Genomic DNA, 12,416 nt, shown 5'->3' on the forward strand with positions numbered 1-12,416 from the left:
TTGTTTTACGTATCTTGCAGCCCTGTCATTGGGTGCGTAAATATTTAACATGGTTATATCTTCTTGGTGTATTGTCCCTTTAATCATTATTTAGTGTCCTTCCTTATCCTTTCTGATGGATTTAACTTTAAAGTCTATTTTGTCAGAAGTTAATATTGCCACTCCTGCCCTTTTTTGATTGTTGTTTACTTGATATATATTTTTCCATCCTTTGAGTTTTAATTTGTTTGTGTCTCTAAGTCTAAGGTGTGTCTCTTGGAGGCAGCATAGAGACGGATCTTGTTTTTTAATCCATTGTGCCACTCTCTGTCTCTTTATTGGTGCATTTAGTCCATTTAAATTCATGGTAATTAAGGATAGGTATGAATTTAGTGCTATCGTTTTCATTTCTGTTTTTGTGTGTTGTTGACAGTTTCTTTTTCCCACTTGATTTTATGTGCTGAGTAGATTTTCTTTATATATTGTCCTTTCCTCAAATTTGCTGTTGTTCATTTTGTTTCTGCTGAGTCTGTATTTTTCCCTTGTATTTTATTTTGATGATTAGGATAGTTTGTCTCCTTTGTGGTTACCTCATTATTTATCCCTATTTTTCTAAATTTAAGGCTTTTATTTCTTTGTATTGCCTTATCTTCCTCTCCATATGGAAGGTGTATGATTACATTTCTTAGTCCCTCTTTATTATTTTAATGTTGTCTTCTTTTATATAATAACATTGATGTTACCATGTTTTGAGCTTTTTTTAAATAATCTTGCATTGTTTTTTTGGATGTCCCTGTCTGGGTTGACGTCTGATTGCTCTGCCCAGTGTTCTAGTCTTGGACTGATCCCTGATATTATTGGTTTTCTAACCAAAGAACTCCCTTCAGTATCTCTTGTAGTTTTGGTTTGGTTTTTACGAATTCCCTCAACTTGTGTTTATCTGGAAATGTCTTAGTTTCACCTTCATATTTAAGAGACAGTTTTGATGGATATATGATTCTTGGCAGGTAATTTTTTTCCTTCAATTTTTGAAATATGTCATCCCATTACCTCTTGCCTGCATGGTTTCTGCCGAGTAGTCTGAGCTTATTCTTATTGGCTCTCCTTTGTAGGTGACTTTTCTTTTATCCCTTACTGCTCTTATAATTCTCTCTTTATCTATGGTTTTGGCAAGTTTTATTATAATATATCTTGGTGACTTTCTTTTAACATCTACCTTATGTGGAGTTTGATGAGCATCTTGGATAGATATCTTCTCATCTTTTATGATATTAGGGAAGTTTTCCGCCAACAAATCTTCAACAATTCTCTCTGTATTTTCTGTTATCCCTCCCTGTTCTGGTACTCCAATCCCTTGTAGGTTAGTTTCTCTTGATAGAGTCCCACTTGATTCTTAAGGTTCCTTGTTTTTAATTCTTCTATCTGATTTTTCTTCAAATATATTAGTGCCAAGTGATTTATCTTCGAGTTCAGAAATTCTAGCTTCTACTTGCTCAATTCTGCTCCTCTGAATTTCTATTGAGTTATGTAATTCTGTAATTTTATTGTTAATCTTCTGAATTTCTGATTGCTGTCTGTCTATGGATTTTTTCAGCTTATTAAACTTTTCATTATGTTCCTGAATAATCTTTCTAATTTCTTCAATTGCTTTATCTGTGTGTTCCTTGGCTTGTTCTGGGTATTGCCTCATTTCCTTCCTGATGTCTTGAAGGGTTCTGTATATTAAATTTTGTGTTCTGCATCTGGTAATTCCAGGAATGCACTGTCATCTAGAAGATCCCTGGATTCTTTGTTTTGAGAGCCTGTTGAGGTGATCATGGCCTGTTTCTTTATGTGTCTTGATATTGACTGTTGTCTCCAAGCCATTTGTAAGTTATTTTATCAGTTTATGCTTGCATACTGTGTCTTAGCTGCTTACTTTCTTTTGTGGGTTGCTTGAGTGAGCTAGCTTGATCATTTTCACCTTTGGCGCTCTGGTGTCCTGTCCCCAGCTGGCTAGTGCTGTTATCAGGTATATCAGTCTAGGAGTCCATTCAGTTTTCTTGTATGAATTCAGCTCAGGTTTCCAGGTAGCTAATCATCTAGTGTGTGTTACAGTCTCTGTCCTACAGTCTTAGAGGGGCAGGGGTGATTGGCATATATACTGGTATCTGATTGCAGCAGAGGGTGATGCTCTAAACAAGGCAGGGGGTGAGAACCAACCCCTGAGTGTCTCTGAGGAAAATGTGTCTCTGTTCCCTAGAGTGTGCTGCTGGTGGGTTTGTTCTACAGAGTGACCATTGGCACCCAAAGTTTTTGTTGTAAGGACTGGGAGGCACCAGTTATCTTTGGACCCCTGTCACAGGTGGCTGGGTGACCTGAGCGGAACTACCAGTCCTTAGGTCTCTGTTGTGGGTAGGTGGTGACCTTGTGTAATAGGCAAAGGTGTGGAGGACGAGGGAGTAAGCAGATTACCAGGCTGCCTGAGCAGTAAGTATGGATTCTTCTAAGTTCACACTATTGGACAATGATGGGAGGAGAGGCAGGAATGAAAAGAATTACATAATTGGGCAGGGAGGCAGGTTCAGATAAAAGCCCCAGCTTCAAAATTGACTCGATGAGGGGTGGAATACACTCAGACTAAGGCCATGGAGCTCAGCATTCTCCTCCTCCTGGCTCTCTTCACAGGCCTCTTACTTCTCCTGGCCAGGAGCTACCCAAAGGCCCAGGGCCACCTCCCACCAGGCCCAAGTCCTCTGCCTTTCCTGGGGAACCTTCTGCAGATGGACAGAGGAGGTCTACTCAAATCCTTCCTGAAGGTGAGATCCAGATGGACGGGGTCAGATGGCGGGCTGGTCCCTGCCTCAGTGCTTGGAGATCACTCAAGGATTCTTAAGAAAGAGTGGGGTATCCTTTCAGGTTCAGGGTGGAGCATGTGAAGGTTGGTATGTAAGGTGCTGTAAGGTGCATGGAGGTGAAGCATGGAGGATTATGGCCACTTTGTCAGAAGGTCTTCCTCTTCAATTTAAAGTGTGTAGGCATTGTCCGTGGAGTGGGCAAAAGGTTATGAAAGTGTCTAGGTGCAAGCCACAGGCATAGTATTTCACTCTTCTCCCCGTCCCTCTGTAGAGTCCCAGGGTGGCTTCCTGCCACTTGCAGAGAGAAAAAAAGAGGAAGAGTCACCAAACACTGGCTCCTGTCAGTGCTAGGGAAATGGGGAAGAAGGAGGGAGAGCAGAAAGGGAAGGGAAGGACTGCTGGGAGGCTTGGTATGGGGTGATTATCAACAAAGAACATAATTCACTATAATAGTAGCTTGCACTTGTGAAGTATTTATTAGGCTCTCAATCACTGCTTTCTACCCATGATTTCATTTTTAATTATGTATTTATTAATAATGTAATTAACATCCATGGGCCCACAACTCCACAGGAGAACTACAATACTGAGAGTAACTTCAGCTACCCTGTACTCCTCTGTCCCCTTCCACATTGGCAACAACGTTCCTGAATCTTAGGCTTATCATCCCTTTAGTTTTAGGTTTTTTTTTTTTTTTCTTTAAATATTTGATAGAATTCCCCAGTGAAGCCATCTGGTCCTGGACTTTACTTTGTTGGGAGGTTATTGATTACTGGTTCAATCTCTCCACTTGTTATAGGCCTATTGAGAGTTTCTATTTCTTTTTGAGTCAGTTCAGGTAATTTTTCTGTTTCTGGGGGTTTGTCCATTTCACCTTGATTATCTAATTAGTTGGCTTACAATTGTTCACAGTATTCTCTTATAAACCTCCACCCTAGTAACTCCATCTCTCAAGGTGTTTGGAAGTGTCTAAGAAGCTTCTATGGCTTTGCCTTGGTTACATTGTGCTGACTTCCCCTATTTTGTGTGTTTCCAATTTTATTTTAAGTGCATGGGAGCATTGGAGCAGGTGGATCAGGTTAGGGATATTAACTAATTTTGTTTTAATAGGATGACTCTGGCTTTATGGAGTGAGATGATTGTAGAGGAAATAAGAATGGAAGCAGGGAGACCTGTGAGGAGGCTATGCAGAGATCAGTGTGAGAGATTTTTAAGTCAACTTAACATTCTTTATGATTTTAAGTATATTTTTGTAGAAGTTCAACATCTCCTAAAAATTTCACAACTCTTAAGTGCACAGCTCAAGGAATAGTCACAAACTGAACACTCCCATGTGATCGATGTATAGAGCAAGAGAGAACAAGTTGGCCCACTCACAACCTTTTCTAGCCACTACCCTGCACGCTATTCCTGACACCATAGATTAATTTTGCCTGTTTCTGAACTTTATATAAATCAAATTAAGAAGTATGGACCCTTCTCTGTCTAGTTGCTTTAACTCAATATTATGTCTGTGCGAGTCATCCATGTTGTGTATAGCAGTAGTTTGTTATTTTTCTTTGCTGTATAGTATTGCAAGTACATCAGTATTTATCCATTGATTCCATTTCTATACTGATGAGCATATTAATAATAAGGCTTCTATGACTGTCCTTGTTGCTTTTTTTTTGCAACTACATGTACACCTTTCCATTGGGCATGCATCTAGGAATGAAATTGTTGGATTCTTGAGTACGCATATGTCTGTTCAGCCTCAGTAAATGCAGTCAAGCAGTTTCCCAGTCAGGTGTACTGAAAAAATTTTTCATATTTCATGATCACCATCAGAGGGTTGTACTCTGCCTTCTTGTCTACAAAGTGGGTGGTTCTCTGCAGGAATTATCAGCAGGCAGATAGCAGGTTGGGTCACAAGAAAGATGGTTTTTCAGTTGTGATGCCACGGAGATATGGTCAGCCTCAAGGATATGGGCAGGGGTGATATTAGAAATACTTAACCATCTGTATTGCTTTGGGCATCAACCGATCACAGCAGACCTTGGCTGCACCAAAAGTTATCCTTTAGTTGCTGGGTCCTGGGGAGGTCTCGTGGGTCCTGAGAAGGGGGAAGAGGAGCCCAGGGAGGAGCTTTGTGGGACAGTGACTCATTACCAACCTATATGCAAGTGCTTTCACTATTTAGGAGTCCCTGCGTGGTGCAAATCGTTCATACTCTTGGCTGCTAACTAACAGGCTGCAGATTCGAGTCCACCCAGAAGTGCCTTGGAAGAAAGTCCCAATGATCTACTTCTGAAAAATCAGCCATTGAAAACCCTATGGAACACAGTTTTACTCTGACACACATTAGGTCACTGTGAGAACTTACTATAAGGCAATTGTTTTTTTGTTTGTTTGTTTGTTTTTATGGCCTTAGAGATGCATACTGACTAATTAGCAACCCTGGGTTTGGGTATGCTTGGCAGCTCCAAGAGAAGTACGGGGATGTGTTCACGGTGTACCTGGGGCCCAGGCCTGTGGTCATGCTGTGTGGAACAGAGGCCATACGGGAGGCCCTAGTGGACCAAGCTGAGGCCTTCTCTGGCCGGGCGGATGTCGCCTATGTTGAGCAAGTCTTCCAGGGATATGGTGAGAGCCTCAAACACACTGAGGGGTGGGGTGGAGGATGGGAATCAGGGAGAATGAGGCTGGGAAGGGAAGACAAGGGGCGAAGAGGGGCTCGGCACCTCCTTCCAAACTCCTCTGCAACCCAAGCCTCTTTCATGCCCCCAGGTGTCATCTTTGCCAACGGGGATCGCTGGAAGACCCTCCGACGATTCTCTCTGGCCACCACGAGGGACTTCGGGATGGGAAAGTGGAGCGTGGAGGAGCGGATCCAGGAGGAGGCTCAGTGTCTGGTGGAGGAGTTGCGGAAATCCAAGGGTGAGCCCTGGAGAGAGAGAGGGGTAGGAAAGAAAGATAGTGAAACGCAGAGAGAGGTGGGATACATAGCAATAGAAAGACAGAGATGTATATGTGGGCAGATAAACAGAGGTACCGATAGGGAAGGATGGAGATCGAGAGACTATCAGATAGAGAGACAGAGAGAGAGGGGAATAGAGATGGGTAGGAGAGAAACACAGAACGAGAGAGAGATTTGGGGGTCTATCGGGTGTCAAAGAATAACTCGAAGACACAGACTATTTACTCGTATTCAAGGGAAACAGTACATGGATTAACACATGTTATTTTCCATAGAGTGAATTTCTACTCATAGCAACCTCACGTGACAGAACAGAACTGCTCCATAAGGTGTTCAGGGCTGTAATCTTTACGGAAGTGGATGGCCAGGGTTTTTTTGCATGGAGCTGCTGGGTGGGTTGAACTGCCAACCTTTGGGTTAGCAGCCAACTGCTTAATCATTTGTACCACCAAGATGCAAAATATGATATGGTATGGAACCCTGGTGGCGCAGCGGTGAAGTGCTATGGCTGCTAACCAAAAGGTCAGCAGTTCAAATTCACCAGGCACTCTTGGAAACTCTTTGGGGCAGTTCTACTCTGTCCTATAGGGTCACTATGAGTCGGAATCGACTCTGTGGCTACAGGGTTTAATGGTATGGTATAGTGTAGTAAAATATAATATTTTTATAAAAGAAAACAAAAAGAAAAGGGAAAACTACAGATATATTGGAAATAACCAACCGTGTTTTCCTTTCCTTGATTGAGCTGCTCATGAGCTAGCAGTGAGCATAGGCCAGTTGAAGTATCCTGGCCTTGAGTAGTGGATGGGTCATCAAAGAAACGTTCAGTTGTTTCTGGATTCTCCAAAGGAGCTCAGGCATTTAGCTGGAACATATAGGTAATAGTCCTTTGTGTGAAGCCCTGGCGGAGTAGTTGTTAAGAGCTTGGCTTCTAACCAAAGCAGTTCAAATCCACAAGCCACTCCTTGGAAACCCTATGGGGCAGTTCTACTCTGTCCTATAGAGTCACTATGAGTTAAAACTGACTCAACGGCACCTAACAGCAACTAACAGTCCTTTGTGTACACCTCCATCTCATTTATTTCAGGTCTTTGCCATTTTCCTTATTAAAAACCTCTCCAGAGATTGTGAAACACAAATCTAGAGACTAGACAGGAGGGGCAGAATCAAAGGGAGCAATCAAGAAACAGAAGCAGCGAGATTGAGGTGGAAAGGCAGAGGGATACAGAGTGACAAAGACAGAGAGACTGGGAAGGAGAAAGAGTCAGAGATGGAGGGAGCAAGAAAAACAGAGATACAAGCAAGGACCAAAACAGATAGTGGAAGAGCCTCAGAGGCAGAGAGAATTTGAGACAGAGAAAATTAGAGAGACATGGTAGTTCTATGTTTAAATTTTTGAAGAAGATAATATAACATTAAAAAAAATGGTTTTATTCCTGAAACCAACTCTTCAGACATGGGTTGGACTGGACAATGGGTTGGAGAGGGATGCTGGTGAGGAGTGAGCTTCTTGGATCAGGTGGACACTTGGGACTATGTTGGCATCTCCTGCCTGGAGGGGAGATGAGAGGGTGGAGGGGATTAGAAGTTGACGAAATGGACACGAAAAGAGAGAGTGGAGGGAGAGAGCGGGCTGTCTCATTAAAAAAAAAAAAAAAACTCATTAGGGGGAGAGTAATTGGGAGTGTGTAGCAAGGTGTATATGGGTTTTTGTGTGAGAGATGGACTTGATTTGTAAATTTTCAGTTAAAGCACAATGAGGGTTATTTAAAAAAATGGTTTTGAGGAATTTCCAAACTGTTTTCCACAGCAGCTATACAATTTTACAATCCCACCAGCAATGTGTGAGGTCTCCATTTTCTCCACATCCTCACTAACATCTGTTGTTTTCTGTTTTGTTTTGTTTTTAATCGTAGACATCCTAGTGGGCATAAAGTGATAGGACAACTATTGTATGATCCCACTTATATGAAATATCTAGAATAGACAAGAGTATATGAACAAAGTTTATTAGTGGTCACCAGGGGTGGGCAGAGGGAGGGGAAAGGAGAACTCAATGCTTAGAGGACACTGAGGTTCTGTTAAGGGCAGTGGAAATATATGGGAACAGATATGGGTGATGGTCGAACAACATGATGAACATGAGGTAATGTCACTCAGCTGTACATGTAAACAATGTTGAAATGGCAATCGTTTTGCTATATATATATATACACACTAGACAGACAGACCAGGCTCAGAAAAAGTTCTACAGAGAGAAACTAGGGAAGACAGACAAGGCGAGACCCAGAGAGGGAGAGCCTGCAGCAACTGGATATTCTTGGTCTCCCAACACATCACCGCGTCCTTCAAATAGGGATGGGGCAGAACCTCGCCAATCGAGGCATCAACAGGTAAGTGAAGACCAGAGTGCCCTAGAGGTGGGGAGAGGAAAAGAAGGTGGAATCATAGATAGGGATGGAGAGATCAGGTCTTTTTAATCTACACAATCAATCAATTGAACATCCTCTGCCCCTGGGACTTCGCTTGTTCACAGAACTGTGTAGAGATACACAGAGCTGAGGTCTCCGAGGAGACGGTGGGTAACAACCAACAGCAAGGATTCTTTCACTAGGTTGTCTAGGTCTGAACGCTGGCACCAGCAATTAGTAGCTGAGCAACCTTAGTCAAATAACCTCTCAGTCTGCCCATTTATAAAATGGAGAAATTAAAAGAACTGAGTCTGTGTCACAGGGTTGTGGTGAGAATTAAATGATACAATGGGTGAAGTGCTTAGAATGGGTCAGGGTGCATGAGAAGACCTAGTGAGTATTAGATGCTATCACTCCTCAGCAGTGGAGGACAGTTACACAGAGACAGGCAACCGGTAAATGCCCACCCCTCGGCCCTGAATTCCTGTTGCCTGATCTGCCCTCTTCTCCTCCTAGGAGCTCTCCTGGACCCCACCTTCTTCTTCCATGCCATCACCGCCAACATCATCTGTTCCATGGTCTTTGGAGAACGCTTTGCCTACAAAGATCCCCAGTTCCTTCGGTTGCTGGATACATTCTACCAGACCTTTGCACTTGTCAGCTCCTTCTCCAGCCAGGTCAGGAAGTGAGGGAGGGAGGGTGGGGACAGGGTGAGCATCCAGGGCAGGGAGAGGACTGATCTTCTTTTAGGGCACAGGAATGCAGTGTAGGACTGGGAGATGGGATGAGACAACACAGAGAGAGACATGGGAGCCTAAAGAGAGGGAGAGACTGTGAGGAGGGAATGAGAGAGTAAGAGAAAGAAGGGAGAGCGATGGGGGAGGTAGAAATAGAGAGAGGTAGAGTCAGAGAGAAAAAACCAATTGCCCTGGAGTCAACACTAACTTGTGGTGGCCCGTGTGTGCCAGAGTGGAACTGTGCTCCACAGGGTTTTCAGTGTATGACTTTTCAGAAGTGGATCACCAGAACTGTTTTTTGAGGCACCTCTGGGTGTGGACTTCCAACTTTTTGGCTAGCAGCCATACTCATTAACTATTTGCACCACCCAGGGACTCCCCAAACTGTTGCAGTTGAGTCAGTTCCAACTCATGCTGACCCCATGTGTGTCAGAGCATAACTGTGCTCCGTGGAGTTTTCGGTGGCTGATTTGTCAGAAGTAGATCACCAGGATTTTCTTCTGAGGCACCTCTGGGTGAACATGAACTACCATTGTTCCTGTTAGTAGCAGAGCATTCTAAGTATTTGCACCACCAAGGGGTCATCAGAGTCGGAGAGAGAGAGACCAAACAACTAGGAGGTCTTGGAAGGGAGGGAAGAGAATAGGAAATGAGAGAGGACAGAGAGAAAGCAAGACAAAGGGCAAAGATAAAGAGATCCTGAGAGGCAGAGGTGAAAAGAATGAGAGAAAGAATCAGGCTTTCAAAGTCTCTACTCGTCTGATGCGCTCTGACTTTGAATCTTTGCCCTTGGCAAAACCCTTCCTTCACCTGAAGAAATTTAATGATACATGAAAATAAGAAACCCCATTTCTTCCTTTGTTTCCCACTTCTCCTTCTCCCTCTTTCTGTTATTGTTTTTTTTAACTGTCTCCCCTCAACCCCCAGATTATAAAGTAATATGTTCCTCTTCTAAAACAATATAATGAAACTTCTCTTTATTGACTACCCTGGAAATACATCCATGGCATATTTAAAAAAATTAAATTGTGTTTAGCTAACATTGCATTTATGTTTACGGGGATGGAAAATACGGCAAGTGATATTGGTGATGGTTGCACAATGTGATTAGTGCCATTGGTTTCATTGAGCTGTATAAGTGACAAATGCTGAATTAGCAAATTGTTGTGTTATCTCTGTTTTTTATGACAGTAAAAAAAAAATTATACTGCATAGCACACACAGCAGTAGTTCTTAACCAGGGGTGTATATCAGATTGGTGTATGGGATTGTCACAAAATCAGGTTCCCAGGACCTCCTACCGGGGCCTCTGATCTAGCAAGTCTGGGAAGGGGTCCAGATTGAGTACCTGAGACAAGCACCATAGGTGATTCCAGTGTGCTCCTCCCACTGAGACTATAAAGAGAGAGACAGAGAGGTCTGGAAGGAGACCCACCGAATAGTTAACAATGACTGTCTCTAAAAGGAGAGATTAAGGATGAATCTTACATCTTTTCCTATACAGTTCTGCATTTCAGGGCAATTGTTAGCTACATTTATTATCAGGTAAAGCAGTAGAAATATGCTCCAAAATAAATAAATGGTTCCAAGTAGTCAGCAGGCTCATCTTGTGCAACCACCAATTCATCAATGCGGGACCCAGCAAGAGAGACGCAGAGAGGTGGAAAGAGGCAGGGAGAAGTCTGAGAAAAGCAGTTAAACAGGCTGAGGTACACAATGAGATGCACGGAGAGCTGGAAACCAGACACTCAGGGAGAAAGAGCGGGGAAAAGGAGAGAGCCAGGGAGGTGAGGCAAACAAAAAGAAATGTGGATGAGGTAGGAAGATGCAGAAAGAGACAAATATGAGGAAAATAGCTCAATGGAGACATAGAATCAAAGTGAGGGGCTCAGATCAATGGACTGATCAACTGATCAATAATAGGTTAAAAAAACACGTACTTTGTAAGCAAGAGAGAAAACCAGAAAGAGAGAGAGAGATAGAAGATAAAGAAAGATATAGGAGGGCATAAAGAGACAGAGACAGACTACAAATGCAAAGAACTGGAGTCAAAAGATAGCTATTAGATGACAAAGAGTCAGATCTATCTCTATATCTCTGAATCATCTCTCTTTTAGAGAAAGAGATTCCTTGGGGAGGTATTAGGACTCAGGAGGGTTGCCCTCTCCCTGTGACCCCACTAGCTCAGCCCCAGGTGGACCTCACATCACAGCCACTCCTTTCTCTCAGGTGTTTGAGCTCTTCCAGGACTTCCTGAAGCACTTTCCGGGCCCACACCGGCAAGTCTACAAAAACCTGCAGAAAGTCAACACCTTCATCAGCTGCAGTGTGGCGAAGCACCGGGAAACCCTGGACCCCAGCACCCCTCGGGACTTCATTGATACCTACCTGCTCCGAATGGACAAAGTGGGGTCGGGGAGAGGGGAGGGAGGGAAGGGAAGGAAGAGAAGGTGTAGGAGAGAAGGGAAAGGAAAGGAAAAGAGCAGGAGAGTGGGGAGGGGGCGTCAAGAACAGAGGTTGTGGAGAGGGGAACAGCAAAGGGGAGAAAAGAAGATGAGGAAGGGAAAGAGGATGGAGGTGAATAGAAGAAGGCAAAAAGGAGAAACTGAGATGGAAATGGAGGAGAGAGAGGGAGACAGGTTGGGAGACAAAGACCAGCTCGCTAAAAGGCTGGAAAGATAGAAACAGAGCAAGACAGAGAGAAAATAGACTGAGAAAGTCAGGGACAGAGACTGCTGGACACACTGCACAAAGCCAGATAGTGGGAGAGGCCCAGAAACAGGAGAAGGGAGCCAAGAGATGTGCGTGCTGCAAGGCACAAGCCTCCCCTGACCTAAGCCCTGCTTTCCTACCCAGGAGAAGTCCAACCCCAACACTGAGTTCCACCAGAGGAACCTCATTCTCACCGCACTGTCTCTCTTCTTCGGTGGTACTGAGACCACCAGCACCACTCTCCGCTACGGATTCCTGCTCATGCTCAAATACCCCCACATCGCTGGTGGGCAGAGCGGGGACAGACAATCCCAGAGGGACCTTCTGACCCCCTTTTGGGCTGCAGAAGTGGAACTAGGGGTCCTGGGTGGATAAGAGAGGTAGTGCTGGCTTCTGACCTCAGGGGCACTGCAGGCTTTAGAATAGTTTCCAGCTGAATCGGCCTTGTTAATGGATGGATAATCCGCTGATCTGTCCTCTCAATAGTTTCACCCTCGATCACTTATGGATTGACTCATCCGTCTATGAATTATGCTTTTTCTTTAATCTTTCCATCAATTGTTCTTTAAATTCATCCTCCATCCATACATTGTTTCATTTATCTACTTAATAAGTCATTTATTTATTTATGCAATCATTAATTTATTAATCATTCAATCCACCCATCCATTTATTTCTTTATATACTCATTCATTCATTAATTGATCTGTTCATTTTTTCCTCTATCAATCAAGCCATTCATCCATTTGTCTGAATTATTCATTCATTGGTTTCATTCATTTGT

General features: G+C 43.4%; 1 protein-coding gene across 1 annotated transcript in view; it reads left to right on the forward strand.

Annotated features, from left to right (window-relative positions):
• The first annotated feature begins 2,036 nt into the window (after window positions 1-2,036).
• Window positions 2,037-12,416, forward strand: part of LOC100676654 (cytochrome P450 2B4-like) — a 46,056-nt gene continuing 35,676 nt past the window's right edge. Inside the window, exons 1-6 of the mRNA XM_064293489.1 lie at window positions 2,037-2,777; window positions 5,276-5,438; window positions 5,583-5,732; window positions 8,700-8,860; window positions 11,150-11,326; window positions 11,777-11,918. Of these exons, the coding sequence (XP_064149559.1) occupies window positions 2,607-2,777; window positions 5,276-5,438; window positions 5,583-5,732; window positions 8,700-8,860; window positions 11,150-11,326; window positions 11,777-11,918 (964 nt within the window). The 5' untranslated portion in view covers window positions 2,037-2,606. The remainder of the gene's footprint in view (window positions 2,778-5,275; window positions 5,439-5,582; window positions 5,733-8,699; window positions 8,861-11,149; window positions 11,327-11,776; window positions 11,919-12,416) is intronic.

The sequence above is a fragment of the Loxodonta africana genome, chromosome 11, assembly GCF_030014295.1.
Source record: "Loxodonta africana isolate mLoxAfr1 chromosome 11, mLoxAfr1.hap2, whole genome shotgun sequence".
Classification (NCBI taxonomy): Eukaryota; Metazoa; Chordata; class Mammalia; order Proboscidea; family Elephantidae; genus Loxodonta; species Loxodonta africana.